Here is a 17,314-nt window from a genome sequence, read left to right on the forward strand (position 1 = left end):
TTTTTAGATTGGTATTTTCGGCGTGCAGTGAAGCTTCCAGTACGTCTCAATTGGTTTACAGATGCGAAGGCAATTGTTTCTCATGTATGTCTGAATATTGTCTGAATATTGAAGGCTTCTACTAGTTCAGTTGGAGCCTATTCAGAACAATGAGCAACAAGCGCACGGTAATGCAAGTCAACCAAGCACTGGTTAAGACAGACTCGATCTGACCCCTAAGCAAGCACTCCAGGTAAACTGTAGATGCTAGGGCAATTGCACAGCAGGTAAACTTCATAAACTAAGGTGTACTTGGCGGGGCGGACTGGCACCTTACGGTATAAAACTGATAGTCCTGAAGGTATTCACAAATAAACAAAAAGGAATCCAAAAATGGATCCACCAAAAGAACCGTATCTAGCCATTTTACAGCGAACTGCTAATGCTAATGTGTTGCATTTTTCTTTTCGGTAAATCTTGACTATACACGTCCAACACGTTGTCTAGTCCCTTCGAAGTGCTAAGAACTCTCTTGCGATGAACATCTTCCCTCCCACAGATTACTTGCCAAGAACTCGCCTTACACAACATTGCCTTGGAGTACTGCTGAAGAAGCTCTTTCCGGCGTCGGTGCTGCCGTCATTTTTTCAAAGAAACCCAGAACTGCATTCGTGGAGTGTGATACGATACCGCTGCCAGATTAACCTGTTCCAACAAGTAATCAGAGGAAGATAAGTGCATGTGTTACGACCATGGGTAGTTGTTTAGTTTGTAGCGGAGTTTATCTTCGATTTTGAATTTAAGTATTCAACATGACAAGATGAAATGAGCTGCTGGTGCTGGATCCTGATGCGCCAAGCCATCACCCCAGCAACTTACTGCATGCTATCAGCTGAATTGCTATCATAAACATTAGTTCATCTGGATCCTAGTGTACGTAATCATCATCCATCTTTGATACACTTTTATTTGTTTGTTAGTGTTGTTGTCAATTCTTATCACATATGCATTTGCTCAACGCCTACTGCAACCAGGGTACTTGGCAAAGTGTTCACTTTTATATTAACTATTTTTTTTACTATTCCCGATGTACCAATGATTGAGAAATGCCTTTTTGAAGAAAAAAAAAAGATATTTTGAACCTAATATGATTTTGAGGCACATTTTTCTTTCTCTACTTATTGTAACCTTGCTTAAATGTTCCTCGCCCACATTAACTTCCTTAATTCGTGTGGTAAAAAAATCAAATGGGCGGATCTATTAGTAAGACGCAAGAGAAAAGCTCCTACTTAGTAAGATTTACCATTAGTTGAACCTCCAGTAGTTGACTGAGAACTTATCTCAGATATGGGAGGATCAGCATGGCTGACAGAATTTTCATGGGCTTCGTTATGGCCGACCATGGACTGCTCCCTTATCTCATAGGCTTCTTTCTCTCTGAGTTCTCTTTGCTCCACAGGACTCAAACTAGGTACAGCTGCCTCACTGGAAGAAGTCTCCATTCTTGATGGTGAACCCTCCTCAAGATTACGAGCATGACCTGCAACTTTAATTCTGTACTTTAGGGAAAAAAAACAATGGCAATGTTATGCCACGATTAGAACTGAACAATTATTGCAGTCTTTAATTACCATCTTGCAGCACAGCTTCACCAATTACTAAACCAATAGGTGCGGGCTTCTCACTTCCTGAAGGACTTGAATCATAAACAGGATCAGGAATGTGGGTATCATCAATGACCACCACTTCCTTGGCTAGAAAGTAGGAAAACACTTATAAGATGTGGGATTCATTATATAAATAACTAGCTGAAAAAGAGATATTTCTCTGGGATTACCTGATAGTTCGATGTCATTCACTTCGAAAGGATCATCAGAGCTATCGGATGATGACGACGTCAACTCAAGATCGTTTGAATGTGGGGACATATGATGCAACCCATTGCTTGCCATATCTATTTCTTGATGGTGTTGCATAAAACTAGGATCCTCTAATAATGTATTATGTGGAAAACTGAAATCACTCTGTTGTGCTTCTTCCCAGTCATTTGTATGTTCACCAGACAGTGATATGTCATCATCAGAGGAATCGCTTATTAGTACAGGTGGCTCCATGTCAAGGGCAAGAGAAACTTCCCTCACATGCCGAGCTATATGTGCATGTTCATCTGTCTGACTGAATGAAGATTGTTGTCCTTGGTTTGAGAAATCCTCCAAAACGTCCTTCTGGCTTTCTTGATCGGCAACTGATGAAGTACTATCCGAATCTTGAACTGAACTGGCCTTGGAGTTGCTCTTTTCACTAGTTTCTCCTTCAAGAACTGGATCTGTGATTTCTTCATTAGCCATGTTTTCTGTAACAAAGTATGGTCTAAAACGGGAAGGCCGTGCATCTTGCAAAAAGTCACTGAGGAATGGTGCTCCTTCAGTGAAGCTCTCATGCCTCCTTAACAGTGCACTCCTTTGTAAATGAGATGTTACAGGAATAGGTTCTGCATAGATTGAGTTGGTTCCTCCAGAGGAGCTGCTCTCATTTGCTTGTTCGCTTGGTAAATCAAATGGGTTTCCTATTTCCAGCGGCGCAGATGGAGCAGAATCTGGGAAGTTATCTTCATTGTAAGGAAGATCAAAAGGATTTTTCCTAGGAGCAAAAATAGAAGGGATTTGAACATTGAACTTTGATAGCTCTTCAATCGTAGGTAAGGAATCACTGCTACCAAAATCTATCAAGTTCCTGTCCGTGTATTTCCTCGCCCGACGCCTAGCAATTAAGGTCTCCAATCTTTGGTTACGCTCAATCTCCAAGCATCCGATATTCAGTATGTTCTTTTGATCATCAGCAGTCCATGCCATAACTTTAACATGCCGTTTGCCCTCACGTACATTGCCCCCATTGCCCTGTTGATTATCCATTCCATCTTCAATGCTGCTGTCATTGGAGTCACCATCTTGAGAGGACTGTGATGAATTGCTGCCTGACCTAAGATGATGAAATGCATGTAGCATTGGAATGTTATCAGTATCTGAACCACCTGATTCACTTGATCCTTGTTCGGAAGAAGCTACAGCGTGAGATCTCTTCCTAATCTTCTTATCTCTGTTTATGTGTTTGGCCACTCTCTCTTCGGATGGAATTCTCGGAAGAGGTACGCCCCTAACTGATTTGTTGCTATCATGAGTATTCAGACACCTAGCTTTCTCAATCTTTTTGTAGACATGATCTTTTTCAGAATTGTTTGGTTCACCAAAAGCAAGGATGACTCCAAGAAAGACGCCAGCAATTAGGAAGATTGGTGATGTGGTCACAAGAAGGGTGAACCAGCCGAAGAAGTACTTGTACAATATAAGTAGAAGCAGCACCAGGCAGAGAACCGAAGGATGGCGCCGAAAGAATCTGCCCGCAGTCCTCAATGGTGTCATTTCCTTCAAAATCTTTCTCCATTTCATTGTACAGTTTCCCACGTTCTTCCATATGTAAAAAATGTGTCAGCTCCGATGTTTACATCTGACAAGACTTAGAAAGCACAACAAGAAACAATTCTTTTGGGATTATGAATCTCAGATTTTGCACATTTGCACAACAAGAAACATCTTTGGGACGATACATTTGCTGGATCACCTCATGAATCATGAGTTCATGATGGCTTAGTCATCAGGTGCGTAATTGACGTGAGCCCTAAAAATCTGGAAATGTGAACCACCAGGCATAAAAAACGTACTACGACGTGTTCGAGGGCAAATAATCGAAGGCCTTGAAATCGAGCGCTGGCGGTACAGAAAAACAAAATGCATTTGCAGAAGGAAACGAGGATTTCCACCACGGGTTTTCGTACCGACGAGAGAGAGGAGAGGCCGAGCCGAGTCGGGGCGGATCTGCGCTCCACGGCGGCAGCGCCCGGGAGGTCGCGGCGAGGACGGCGAGAGCGCCTGCGGCGCGGGAGGAAGGGAGTGTGAGAGGAGGAGGAAGAGAGGTGCGGTGAGGCGCGGAAGGCGGTGGAGGCCTAACAAAAGCAGGGGAGGGAATGGTTGCCTCGCGGACCCGACTGGTTCTGTCAACGCGGTTGGGACTTGGGACTTCGCTAAAACATGCATGATGCTTCTGCCATGCATATCCTTTTAACAGTGGAATCAAAATGCTTATAGTATTTCATAAAGTCGAGCGTGAACCCAATTTATGATCTGTAATTCCTATATTTTTTATTATAAAGTATGACATCAATGTTGACTATATTTTGAAATAAGATTTTATACAGACGTAAATTGTCTAATCAGAATTGAAAAATGGTAGATTAAGTTGATAATGCATGAAACTTTCCCCAAAAATCCTATACAGAAACATGAAAATACATTGAGCTGTTCCACTCTTTTGTTTGCTCCCTCTCAAAGCATGTTCGCCACTATATTCTTCACAATATCAACGCCAGCAGTTTTTTAAAAGTGACAGACAAGTTAGAACACACGCAAAGGTATCTTTGTCACATAATTACTTTAAAATATCGCTGAAGCTAAATGAATCATTTTATATGATCTTACTTTGAAGAGATCGTTGCAAGAGAACGGTGCAACCGGATTTTGATTTAGATGTTTAGTTTTAAAAGTATTGCATTTAAAGTTTGGAATTGCCTTGCATGCGGATGACTGACATCATACGTTTTGTTGCATGAATGTATCTCATTATCTCTAGTACGCGGAGTGCCTAAAGCTGTATATATTCATGAGGTGACCCAGCAAATGCATCGTCCCAAAGATGTTTTCCCCCCACATGTGACGTCAATCCACGTTTGTTCTGTTTTCAACATGCATACATCTTTGTTTTGTTAATGCGGTATATTATAAAACAATCCTAAAAAGAATTTACAACAAAAATGTGTTTTAGAACCATATCAATGCCTGAAACATATATCTATGACTAAAGCACCCCGATAAAAAAAAGTGTGTACATCATATTGTTCCATTCGACAACTTTCTTTTAAACGTCCTATATACACACACTACGCAACAACAATAACCACGACAGATGAGCAAATGCTAAGTTTAAGTTCTGTGAATAAGATAAAATATTCAGATAAATTGAGCACCTATGTAGTTCAGAGACATCAACCCTGAAACTCCGTTGATATGATTGTTCACTACAAAATGAACATAAAAGAATATTTTTATACAACACCTCGTCCCATTTTTTACAAGCAACCTCAAACCAAGAAACTGAACAAAAATGTCAACCCCTGCTCATAAAAAATGCCGATCCGTGTCCCAGAAGACATAGGCCAATCTCTTTTTTTTGCTGAGAGCAGAATATCAGCAAAAACAAGAGAGTAATGCTGTGTGACTGGTGAGAGTATATCATTCCCTTGCCAGTGTGTCCACCATAATATGGACAGAAATTTCTGCACCTACTTCACACTCACGTATATTCCCGAACAGGCATTCATAATTACCCACAAAAAAGTTGAAAAGAATGCTATGTAACTTTGAGTGTGTCAATCTGTGAGCACTAATACAATCTGTTCCAGGGTATGTATGGGAAATATGTACCTCCATGTAAATTCTGTGGGCAAATACAAAACTTTTTACAGTTAGCAGGAATAGAGATATACTAGAGCGCCAGCTGGTACCTGCCAGGTCCTCAATCTTGAGGAAGGTTGGCTCTGGATAAGTATTTATTATCCTCAGCAACCAAATCAATAGTAGAAATCTAACGCAAAAGAATGTGCCTCTCCACAATGACATATGTCCAAGCCAGAAAATAGGTATTTAGTCAGCACTCAGCCACAATGTATCACCGGTATCTCCCGATTTGCACTTTACTCATGCTGCTCTCCAACCTCTGTATACTTGCAGCAACCCGACCAATATTTGGTTTTGTGTCAACACTGTTATCCTCGCTGACAACACTTCCAGTGTTAGTTTGTACATCGGTGTTCTTGGCATCACTGTTTGCAACAATTCCAGTGTTGGATTTTACAGTAGCTTTGATGGCATCGTTGCTCTTAACACTTCCGCTGATTGGTTTCACGTCCATACACTTGGCATCACTGTTTGCAACAATTCCAGTGTTGGATTTTACATTAGATTTGATGGCATCGTTGCTCTTAACACTTCCGCTGATTGGTTTTACGTCCATACACTTAGCATCATCAGCATTCGCAACACTTCTAGTGCTGGGTTTCGTATCTGAGTTCCTGGCATCACTGTTAGCAGTGCTTCCAGTGTTGAACTTCGCATCAAAATTCTTGATATAAGAATTAACAACACTTCTGATGCTGCGCTTCACATCTCTGTTGACAACATTGGAAGTGGTGGTGTCCACATTACTGCTCTTTTCATCCCTGCTTGAGATGCTGCCAGTGTTGGGCTTCGTATCAATAGTTTTGGAATTTTTGTTGGTGGTGTTACCTGTGTCCAGTTTTAAACTAGAGCTTTTGGCATCGCTGTTGGCTATGCTTCCAATGTGGGGCTTTGTATCAGAATTCTTGGCATCTCTGTTGGTGATTGATCCAATGTTCAGGTTTACATCAGCATTTTTGGCAAGTCTGTTGGCAATGCTTCCAATATTGGGCTGCACATCAGTGCTCATGGAAGCATTGTTGGTAATGCTACTATTGTTGTGTTTCGCATCAGCAGTCTTGTTGCAACTTCCAGTGAGGCTCCCTTTTTTGTCCGTCACATCAATATTTGTACAGGCACCACTGGTGGTATTCCCTGTGCTTTGGGCATCATTATTGTTATGAGGCTCACAAGTTTTGTCCTCATCATATTGAAGCCATGGATGCTTTAGGCATTCTGCAGCTGTCGGCCTCTTCTCTGGTGCAAAGTCAAGTAAAGGGCAGAGAAAATTGGCAAATTCCCGCGCATCAGATTCAGAAATCTTGTATTTGTCAACAAGGATGCGTTCAACAGATGACAACTTCAGCCTTCTTATCCGCTTTAGATCTCCATGGCGGTCAAAATACTCCTTTGATCGTGTTCCCATGGTGGCGATCTGAACTCATTTAAAAGTTATTAAACAGGTTAGTTTGATATTTCAGAAACCAAGGATTGAGTACAAAAAGAGTGCTGCACATACCTTTTTTGGCATCTTGCCAAGTAATTCCATCATTAAAGCCAAGTGATCCTGCAATGACAAATCTTCAGTCCTCAATGATGTCACTAAGGGTTACAATCAACTAAAATTTGCAAGGCTTAGCGCTCATACTCCTAGAGTACATGGTAATGCCAGGACGCCAAATTCAACTTAAATTTAAGTTCCAATACTGGAATTGGCGCTTCAGAATGTTGTAGATTAATCTAATATTGAAAGTTGCAACCCCTAGTAGTTTTTTAATTACCTGAACAGTTCCACTGCTATTTTTTGGGTGCACATTTATTTGTGGGTGTTATTCAAGGTAAATAGTTTTCTATCTATTAGTACAATGACACCTGCGTGTTCGAGGAAAAAAAATTGAGGTGAACAGGAATGATAGAATTTAAAATTCTAACGCCAAGCATACTCCTGTTGACTGTGACTGTTTTCTGATGTTAGACATATACTCATCTTATGGATAACATCAAATGTGTCCAAGTCAATGCTTACTTTTTCACAATTTCACTTCATTAAATTGTATTAAGTCTCTAGTGAGAAGGCACTGCAAAATTGAAGCCAACTCATAGATGAAAACAATAGCTAGGCTCATGAGGAATATGATATGTACCTCATCTTCGCTGTATCCATGGCCTTCCTTGGGTGTAAATAGCATTTCTCCTGTTGCAAGCTCAAAAGCAATACACGCAAATGACCACATGTCAACAGAAAACGAGTATCCTGCACCTAGAATGATCTCTGGCGCCCGATATTGCCTTGTCTGAATAAAATCAGTAAATTGCTTGTCAGCCCAACAAGCATTCCCGAAGTCCACAATTTTGCATGTCAGATCAATCCCATCCAAGCTCCTTTCTGAACGCGAAGATTCCACAACTGATTTTCTTTTCTCAGCAAGCTTTGCAAGCACCCTCCTTGCTCTCATCTTTAGTTTCTTCTCGATTGGGTTAAGACCAACTTCTCCGTTAGGATTCCCCTCAGGCTTCTCAAGGTTAGGTTTAAGCCCAGACCGAATGGGGTCCTTCGAGGGATCAATCGTTGAGACAAGGAGAACATTCTCAAGCTTCAAATCCGAATGGATGATGCCAAGCTCATTGTGCAAGTAATCAAGACCTACCAAAATCGACTTGCATATTCGCTTCACCCTATCAAAACCAATGCCTTTGTACCGGTTGTACTGTACAAGCTTGAGCAAGCTATCTCCGAGGAACTCAAAGACAAGGCAGATGTGTTGCCCGTTCGGTCCTGTGTGCTTGAAGTGATCTATTAGCTGGATGATACATTTGCGATTTGACGGATCCCTCTTTGTGATTTCTGACAGGAACTCTATTTCATGAAGAGCAGCCTGCGCAAACTCAGGGGCACTTTTTTGGATCTTCAGGGCTACATATCTCTGCAGAAAAGAGGGTACAATTTGTGACAACAATGTTTCATTCTTTGTGTTCAATTTCATAACTCTTGTTAAAGAAACCACCCTATCCAGAGCAGGTCTATCCAGAGCAATAATTACAAACATGTTTAGTTAAATGTAAGCCATATTTTCAGAAAAGAGAAGCATTAAAAGAGTTGCCCCAGTACTAGCAACCGAATTTCTTTTTGTATTGTACCAGAAAATAAATGAAAACTTCAATTTGGCATGACTTCGCTCCAGCATGTAAGACCTGATCCCACCTGATCGCTTTGGTAACGAGAGTAAAGGCTTTCCCAACGGCAGCGGCAAACGGATGAACCAAATTACCAAATGGGGAAACGGACAAACTGAATCCCTAGTCTAGTGAAACGAAGCCTACAAAAATCCAACAGCTCCCCCGCCATCCCTCCCCGTCGCAATCCCAATCCCAAGACCCATTCCCCTCGCGTGGGGCCCACGGGCAGGGCGCGCGCCCGCCAACCACGCAAGGCTGCAGCGACCCTTGCGATCCGATCAAGCGATCGATCAGCCCTCTGCAAATCGATAAAGCGCGAGATCTAGGCGGGCAATCGCATTACGAAGCAGAGGGAGGGGGTCGCGGATGCGAAGGCGGGCGATCTTTAGCTCCCCGTCGATCGCTGAGAATGCCGGGAGATGCCGCGATCTCGGGCGGATCAGGATGGAAGGGGCGGACGGGGGCCTACCTGCGATTGGACGTCGAAGGCGAGCCAGACGGTGGAGAAGTTGCCCCACCCGAGCTTCCGCTGGGCGACGTAGCGGCCGGCGGCGAACTGGTCCCCGGGGCGGACGGCGTGGTAGCCGCCCTTGCGGTACCCGTCGACGCCCTCGTCCTCCTCTTCCTCCTCCACCTCCACCTCGTCGCCCGACAGCGACGGGGACAGCGACATCCTCGGCTCCTCCTCCCAAACGCCTCGTGCTTCAGGGGTTCGGCCCGAGGAGCCGCGCGCGCGTAAGTGCCCGGCGATCCCACCGGCGGCGGCGAGCTGTTCGTTCGGGGCTAATTGGGCTGGGAATCACGGAGGCAGATGGTGGTGGGTTTGGTTGGGTCGCTTTTTTTCCCCAGGTGGTGGGGGGCGGGAGGGAAGGGAGGGAGGGAGAGGAGGAAGCGGGGAGCTTTCCCACGTCGCTCCTCCTATTTTGGATGTATTGCACGTTCACCCACGACGCCAGCTTCGAGCTTCCTCCTCGCCACCTCCTTTGCTCATCAGCTTCTTCGAAACTACTCTCCTTTTTCGATTTGAAGAAACCATCAGCAGATTTTCATCACCGGGCAACAGAGGCTATCATTGGTCATGATTTGTAGTGCGTAATGCGTTTTCTCTTTTTTCCTGTTGAATGTTTAGTTATACGAAAGCAGTAACGAAATTGTGCATACTAAAGATATTTGTTTGAGATTTTTATTATTAATTTGGATAAAAATCATGTATGCATGAATCTCTAAAGCATGTAGATGAGTCTGACGATAAGGGTATAGAGCAAGTCCAGCTCCAATAATTGTTAGAGTTAGCCATCCCTAACTCTAAAAATTCTTGGAGATAAAGCTGTCTTTATATTAAAGGTATTTGTTTGAGTTTTTTATTATTAATTTGGATAAATATGTAGTATGTTCAAACAATTTTATTTAATTCTAAAAACTCTATGCATTAATCTCTGAGTTGGAGTTGTGCCGGAAGGACCTTGGTTTTGCTTATATAGCTCATAATATATAAACTCACATGTATGTATAGGTATATATCTATAGTTAGGTCTATTTTTCACAAAATAAAATATTATATTTTGAATTTCAAAGGATCGCTCTCTCGAAGCATCAAGTTTTGACTGTGATGATAATGCCTTTGGCTATATTCCGAGTTGAAAATTATTCATCAATGGAATACTCATGGGGATAAATGTGTATCCTACTTCCAACAAGTAACAGCTTTAGATTAGCGGTGCCTTCGCTGAAAAGCAAGACTAATCAGTTTTATCCAGAGCAAAATGGATACATTTGTGAAATTTAGAAAGTCCGAGATGCCATCTGTGAATTTTGTTAGACGGGGAAAGTTGTTGCGTTGGAATTCAGGTCATCAGGATGGGTGCCGTGCACCTTGGCCACGTCATCCTCCAACGTCGTGGGTTTGGTAGATTCTCTGAAAGCTGTGAACAGCGGCAGGCAGCCCATCATTTGCTGCTGGTACCCATATCATTAATCAAACATTCAACCATGGTGCCCCTCGCTCACGCATTTGATTAGCGAATGATATTCTCCCTATTTCCTTTTATACCCTTCGGTTTCAACCGAAATAGTCAATCTAAGTTGGAAAATATTTGGTCTCTTTTTCCTTTTTGGGAGGATGGCTAATAAATGTGGCTACATTCTTTTATTAAAAAGCAATTGCACAGTTGTTAACTCCTTATATGATGCATGCTTGATGGAGAGAGCTAGGGAGAAATCTAAGGGTCTGTTTGGCATGGCTCCACTCCAGAACTCCAGCAACTCCACCAAAAAATCCAGCCAAACACCTCAACTCCAAAACTTCATGGAGCAGCCAACTCCATGGAGCTGTAGTGCAAATGGAGGTGGAGTTTTGGAGCACCTCTTTTGCTGCTCCAAAACTCTATATTTCGAACCTCCTCGTGGAGTTGGTGGTTAATTACCCACCAATACCACTGGTTAAAAAAAACGTTTCATTATGTTCCTCCCGAGCTCCCACCCGTGCCTATTTCCCCACCCGTCACCAGCCTACCGCCTCCCCGCCGCCCGTCGCCGCCCTACCCCTGTCGCCGCCGTCGCCGGCCCCGTGGCCGCCTCCACGCCGCCCTTCGCCGCCCCACCCCGCCGCCCGTCGCCGCCCCGCCCCCATCGCCGCCGAGCCCCGCCGCCCGTCGCCGCCCCGGCCCTGCCACCCAAGCCCCGCCGGCCGACCCTGTCCCCGCCTAGCCTGCTGCCCAAGCCCCGCAACAATGGCAGGAGAAGAAGAACCTGAACAGCACTGAGCAGAACGTGGCAGGAGAAGAAGATGGGATAGCGAGGATGACAAGTGGGGCCTGAATTGGGGGCAACAATGGCAATCCACACTGAAATCAATCTTTTTTGGAGTTGAGAGCACCCATCTAGCCAAACACCCCATTTTTGTTCTAGAGTTCTAGAGTGGAGCTGGCTCCGCTTGGAGTTCTGGAGTGGAGCAGCTCTACTGAGTTGGAGCCATGCCAAACAGGCCTAAAAAGGTTTTGGTTGCATAAAGCATGTACTGATATGATGGTACTACTGACCGACCCCTATTGTTTTTTTTATTTGTGCATTTTGTAGCATCACTGATAAGAAAATAATAATATTGGATATCCAGTTTTATAATTATGTGTCGTCAAATCTTGCCTACACTTTTCTTCACTCTAATGTTGTCATAATGAAATTATGCTAGCCCCTACTTCTCTGGAACGTATAGACTACGCTCAAGTACCATGTGAAAAAATACATTTTTTTGAGGGAATTGGCAGGGGAGGCCTCTACCTTTTTTATAAATATATATAAAGGATGGTATTTACAATGAGATTACACCGGCAGTAAGCCGAAAAGATAAACAGAGCGAGGAAAACTATAAGCGACTACTCATCCACTGTTTAATTCTACTACTGGTAGCTGAATTCACTCGCAGAGTTACCAGCTTTAATTCTTCCTCAAAAGAATGTTTCCATCTTGCAAAAGATTTCTCGAGACCATTAAAGATAATGCCATTTCTATGTGTCCAAATAGCCCAGCTGGCAATGATAACAATTTCCCTGAAGATGCAATTCCCAAACTGTTCTCTAGCTTGAATGATCATGTCAAGTGGTGGCAAATTCACGTCCCAGTTAATGCCTAGGAATATCCAACAAGCCTGGCTGATGGGGCACTCAAAGAATAGGTGGCTGAGAGTCCCCTCACAATTCTCGATGCATTGAACACAGTTGTAATCCTCAAAAAAACATGTGTTTTCTTCTAAGCACACATAAATGTCCACAACAATAGATTTATGAAAGTTACAAAAGTCTCATTATTGGCTTGCTGCTATGCTCCTCGCTTAGGGCATGTACAACGGTGAGACAGCCTCCTGTCTGTATGTTATTGGGATCAACAATACAGACGGGTAAACAGACACTACGTACAACCCACAGACAGAGGCTGTCTGTTTAGTTGTCTGCAAGTGTTTTAATGCTCGGATTTAGCCATGATCAATCGTGCATATCATTTTAGTAGACCATTGTGATGTTGTTTGATAAGAAACAAACAAATGTAATATGAACATGATTACGATATTTTTTATAACCATAAATGCAAATGATATTTATATATAATGGCATATAGCATGTTCTCATAAAACAAATATAATATAATATGATTGCAACATTTTTTTCTAATTTCCTCTATTTCCATAGCGCTGCCATATGTGCTCGACTAGATCTTTCTTGAGTTGCCTATGCGTGGGCCGAGCTTGGATAGCGGAATTCCTCCAAAGCACCTCTGTAAAGCATGGATTAGGGTCGTTGCTAGTGCGAACTTCAGGCGGGAGCACTATCTTCGCACTCGCATTCTCATTGACATCCAAAGGAACTCTAACCAATTCCTTCTCATCTTCCACAATCATGTTGTGAAGGATAACACAAGCTTGCATTATGTTGATAACGTCCATCTGCTTCCAAAGCCTTGCCGGTCGACGAACAATATCAAAGCGGGACTGCAAAACGCCAAATGCGCACTCGACATCCTTTCTTGCTCCTTCTTGCATCTTTGCATATAGTTTGTCTTTATCCGTCTGAGGAGACGATATTGTCTTCACGATCACCGCCCATTCTGGATATATTCTATCACCGAGGTAGTAGCCCATTTCATACTGATTTCCATTTACAATTTAATGTACCTTAGGAGCTTCACCTTTTATGACATCGATGAATAGTGGTGATTTGCTTAGAACATTGAGATCGTTCTGAGATCCGGCGGTACCAAAGAAGGCATGCCATATACGGAGATCATGAGAGGCCACTGCTTCGAGGATCATAGTTGGAACACCCTTATCACCACGTGTGAACATACCAGCCCATCCTTTTGGACAATTCTTCCATGCCCAGTGCATACAATCAATGCTTCCCAACATTCCAGGAAAACCTCGAGCCTCATTGACTTGTAAAATTTTTTCTAGTTCATCGGTAGTAGGAGGGTGCAAGTATTCATTACCAAAACATTCAATAATTCCAATAGCAAATTTTCCCAAAATATCCAATGAAGTGCTTGCTGCAATCTTGAGCACCTCATCAAGTGCATCTGCCGGTGTACCGTATGCTAGCATCCGAATAACCGATGTACACTTTTGAAGTGATGACAGCCCTTCTCTACCGGTTGCATCCGGCCTTTGTGTAAAATAAGGAAACCTCTCACTTAAAGTATGTACGATGCGAAGAAACAAGGGTTTATTCATGCGAAATCTCCTACGGAACATTTCATCGGTGTATATAGGATTTGCGGAAAAATAATTAGCGACGAGATCATCATGACCTTTCTCACGACTCCTTGGTATGTACCTCCTTGGTCCAATCTGTCGTCGACGGTGGCGAGTTTCAGATGATTCTTCAACAGTACCGGCCATCAATTGATCTCCAATCTTGCATATAAATTCTTCCAAGATTTCATCCTCTGCTAGCAAATCTTCTACAGTGAACACCTCTGTAGGATCAAAATCCTCGGCTTCCTCAAGATAATTTTGATCATCTGGTGGCGAAGGAGAGTCCATAGGAAAGAGTATACTATGCCGGATGAAAATGGAATGGAAAAAGTCTCTACCACTCGCAAACATTTTATACACCAATCAGGAAAGCAAAGAGGCACAGACTCAACAGTCACACGCACAAACTGAACAGTCACACGCATAGCTGAACAGTCACACGCACAGATAAACTGGTGCACGCACAAACTGAACAGGCACATGCTGAAACTGACATGCACAACTGAACATGAAAACGGCCATCTGTTCACACTAGACAAACACAAATTGATGCTTCCAGATTACATATGGTTGACGAAAAACTGAACAGTCCAGATAGCAATTAACTTACAAGTTCATACACTGAAAAACTTACAAGTCCAGATAGCATTTTTCTCATCGAGATAGCACTTTAACTTACAAGTTCATAAACTGAAAAAATGATAGCAATTTAACTCACAAGTTCACACACTAGATAACTGAACAGTCCAGATAGTACTACACTGGAAAAAGCCAAAATTATAGCAAAATTCATCTCAAATGTCTTCATAGTCCCTGCAATCACAAACACACAATCAGATTATAGCTGGTAATAATAAACTGAGTATACAGTACACTGCAGCTATACATACCAAAATTAAGTACTACTGGGAAATAGCCTCTCTCTAAAACACTTCATGGTAGCAATATATTCAGACTTTTCTTCATCAGACATTGCACTTGTATCTCTAGAGATGAGAGTAGTGTAGGCCTCCATCATCTTAGCCTCTTTCTCAAGTTTCTTTGCCTCTCTGTTCTCCTGAGCAGTAAGGTGAGCCATCCTAGAGCTTTCAAGCTTCTCAGCAGACAAATTCTGTTGAATCTCTAACGCCTTCATGCGATTTGCAGCAACATTTTCTTGTATTTTGCTCAACTTATCAAGTCCATCCACATCAATTGCTGACTCTTTTGATATACCATCTTCACCTAGTTCCTTTGATTTACCTTTTGCAGCAAGAGAAGCCTTTTTTGCTGCTTTCTGCCCTATTGGTCTCTTTGGCATTTCATCTGAACTTTCATCATTTGTATCCTCTCCTCGGCAAGCTTTCCAAACCTTTTTTAGCGTGAAGGGTCCTAGCTTAAGCTTTTTGTTGTCCTCCACATAAAAGGTTTGGGCTGCATCATACCACATATCCTCAGAATAACCACTTGCAAATACTCTTTGAGCCTTCAAGTAAGCACATTCAAAAAGGTCAGTCCACTTATTGATCTTGTGCCATCGATCCTTGCATTGCTTGGCATTTCTTTTCCTATTTAACGGGATACTCTTGTTGTACGAATCAACAACCTCACCCCAATACTGGTTGCCATCCCTATCAGCTCCTTGTGTAGAGTCCGTAGAATTTTCAACCCAAGAGCTCATCAATTTTTCATCCTCATCTATTGTCCATAAGATCCGCTTTTCAGTTCTTACATTTTCACTGTCACTATCAACTCCATCATGCTGGTGATCAGATAAATTTTCCAAATCTATTGGTGAACTTTCAGCATTGTGGTTTGAAACTGTTGTACTCATTGTTGCTCCAACCAAATGAAAGTTATGCGGCTGGTTAGGAAAATAACTCATAAATCCACCAGGTGGGTGTGTCTCTTTGTCCCTTAAGTACAAAAATAACACACATCAGAAATTAATAGTGCCACCATGTGCAAAAATTGGGGTACCATCAACTTATGCATTATGAATGCACCTAATCAGATAGTCCTAATAATTTTAGCACTACCAATATGCATCTCAGTTTCTTATAACAGATCACATTCTGTAATCCTATAGGGAATCACTACAAAGTGTGGTATATAACATATCACTTTTGTTATGTGTTCAGAACCAAATTCAGAGCACAAACTGAGTGGTTCACACCAAACTGAGCACAAACTGAGTGGTTCACACCAAAAAAGAGCTAATTTAACAGCACCTGATAGCAGTTTAACACCACAAATTCAAGATATGAAATTAGCATTTGGAGTAGTCCTATAGTTTAAGCATTGCCGCTGACAAATAGAAAGTAATATACAGAGCAGACATTCAATCAGAGCAAAAGATTCTACTGGAAGAACAAACATTCAGAGCACACATGGGTTAATTTACAGATAGAGCTTAGTGTTTTACCTTGTTGGATCCCAATTCGATGGAGTACCAACTCCAGGTGCTTCCCACCATACTGGACATGGGGAAGGAGGGATTGGGAATCCATTGGAGGAAGGAGAGCCACCAGATGTTGGAAATCCCCATCCGGTGGAGCCAAATCCGCGACCAGCAGGGAAGAGGGCCGCCGCCGAGTTGGATGAGTTGGGTGCTGCTGCCAAGCTGCTTGCACGCCCCATGAATGCTGCCGCCAAGCCGGTTCCACGGGGAAGCCTGCTCCCCATCGCCGCCATCGGAGCGGCGGACGTCCTGGTATTCTCCGCCACCGTAGCCTTCCTCTTCGAAGCCGGTGCCGCCTCCTTTGACATCGGACGGTGGCTGGGCAGCACAGAACGGCGACAGACAGGCAACGACAGCGAGGACGGCGGAGACAGTCGACGACGAGGCAGTGCAGCAGAGATCGGTGGAGATGGGCGAGGAAGAATGGTGGAGGCGGAGAAGGATGAAGTCGAGACATATATTGGGGATTTTGGCGGCAATCTTCACCTCTCTCTCTCGCGCGCAGCTGGATCCGCGAGGCGACGCCTCCGTACAACGCGCGGCGAGCCGGTGTCTTGGCCTGGGAGCACGAGCTCGGGCCGTCGCGTGGTGAGGCGACGCTCATCTTCTCTTTCCTCCTTTACTGCTGAGCGGCGGGGGGTTTTTGCATTTTGGAGGCTACGGAGACGAGGCTTACAGCCCCGTTGTACGTGCCCTTAAGCAGCTAAATCCATGACTAAACTATAAGGGCCATCAATTAGTCAAGCAGCCGTACTATTTAAGATGAGATGTAGACATGTAATAGATCTTTAATAGTGAAAAAAAAACTGAAAAGAAACCCAGTGTCTCCTGCAACCGAAAAAAACGTGCTAACGAAATTTACCAATTTCACTGAAAAGAAAAAGAAATTTATCTCTTTTCTCCTTTTGAAAAATGGATTCTTTTATATTA

General features: G+C 43.2%; 3 protein-coding genes and 1 pseudogene across 3 annotated transcripts; all 4 read right to left on the reverse strand.

Moving 5' to 3' along the window:
* Nucleotides 1-230: 230 nt before the first annotated feature.
* Nucleotides 231-4,203, reverse strand: LOC117843104 (uncharacterized). Its single transcript, XM_034723671.2, has 5 exons — nucleotides 3,812-4,203; nucleotides 1,817-3,443; nucleotides 1,611-1,733; nucleotides 1,283-1,519; nucleotides 231-684 (listed from the first exon to the last, which is right to left on the reverse strand). The coding sequence occupies exons 2-5, from the start codon at nucleotides 3,423-3,425 to the stop codon at nucleotides 680-682; spliced, it is 1,974 nt and encodes a 657-aa protein (XP_034579562.1). The 5' UTR covers nucleotides 3,426-3,443; nucleotides 3,812-4,203; the 3' UTR covers nucleotides 231-679.
* An 804-nt stretch (nucleotides 4,204-5,007) lies between these two features.
* On the reverse strand, nucleotides 5,008-9,567 carry LOC117846516 (uncharacterized). The gene is made up of 4 exons (XM_034727719.2): nucleotides 9,172-9,567; nucleotides 7,670-8,449; nucleotides 7,045-7,092; nucleotides 5,008-6,960 (listed from the first exon to the last, which is right to left on the reverse strand). The coding sequence occupies exons 1-4, from the start codon at nucleotides 9,373-9,375 to the stop codon at nucleotides 5,758-5,760; spliced, it is 2,235 nt and encodes a 744-aa protein (XP_034583610.1). The 5' UTR covers nucleotides 9,376-9,567; the 3' UTR covers nucleotides 5,008-5,757.
* A 3,294-nt stretch (nucleotides 9,568-12,861) lies between these two features.
* LOC140221940 (uncharacterized) lies at nucleotides 12,862-13,956 on the reverse strand (annotated as a pseudogene).
* A 759-nt stretch (nucleotides 13,957-14,715) lies between these two features.
* LOC117844380 (uncharacterized) lies at nucleotides 14,716-16,608 on the reverse strand. The gene is made up of 2 exons (XM_072291899.1): nucleotides 16,349-16,608; nucleotides 14,716-15,839 (listed from the first exon to the last, which is right to left on the reverse strand). The coding sequence occupies exons 1-2, from the start codon at nucleotides 16,606-16,608 to the stop codon at nucleotides 14,840-14,842; spliced, it is 1,260 nt and encodes a 419-aa protein (XP_072148000.1). The 3' UTR covers nucleotides 14,716-14,839.
* Nucleotides 16,609-17,314: the final 706 nt, after the last annotated feature.

This window comes from Setaria viridis, chromosome 2, assembly GCF_005286985.2.
Source record: "Setaria viridis chromosome 2, Setaria_viridis_v4.0, whole genome shotgun sequence".
Classification (NCBI taxonomy): domain Eukaryota; kingdom Viridiplantae; phylum Streptophyta; class Magnoliopsida; order Poales; family Poaceae; genus Setaria; species Setaria viridis.

Bases quoted from the DNA above. Each gene is read 5' to 3' on its own strand.
- LOC117843104 (XM_034723671.2), bottom strand. From the start codon at position 3,425: ATGAAATGGAGAAAGATTTTGAAGGAAATGACACCATTGAGGACTGCG. The intron at 1,734-1,816 runs GTAATCCCAGAG...CCTACTTTCTAG, and splicing joins GAATGACATCGAACTATCAG to CCAAGGAAGTGGTGGTCATT. The intron at 1,520-1,610 runs GTAATTAAAGAC...TTAAAGTTGCAG, and splicing joins TGAAGCTGTGCTGCAAGATG to GTCATGCTCGTAATCTTGAG.
- LOC117846516 (XM_034727719.2), bottom strand. From the start codon at position 9,375: ATGTCGCTGTCCCCGTCGCTGTCGGGCGACGAGGTGGAGGTGGAGGAG. The intron at 8,450-9,171 runs GTAGGCCCCCGT...TCTTTTCTGCAG, and splicing joins CCTTCGACGTCCAATCGCAG to AGATATGTAGCCCTGAAGAT. The intron at 7,093-7,669 runs GTACATATCATA...TTGTCATTGCAG, and splicing joins ATGGATACAGCGAAGATGAG to GATCACTTGGCTTTAATGAT.
- LOC117844380 (XM_072291899.1), bottom strand. From the start codon at position 16,608: ATGGGGAGCAGGCTTCCCCGTGGAACCGGCTTGGCGGCAGCATTCATG. The intron at 15,840-16,348 runs GTAAAACACTAA...TTTGTACTTAAG, and splicing joins TCGAATTGGGATCCAACAAG to GGACAAAGAGACACACCCAC.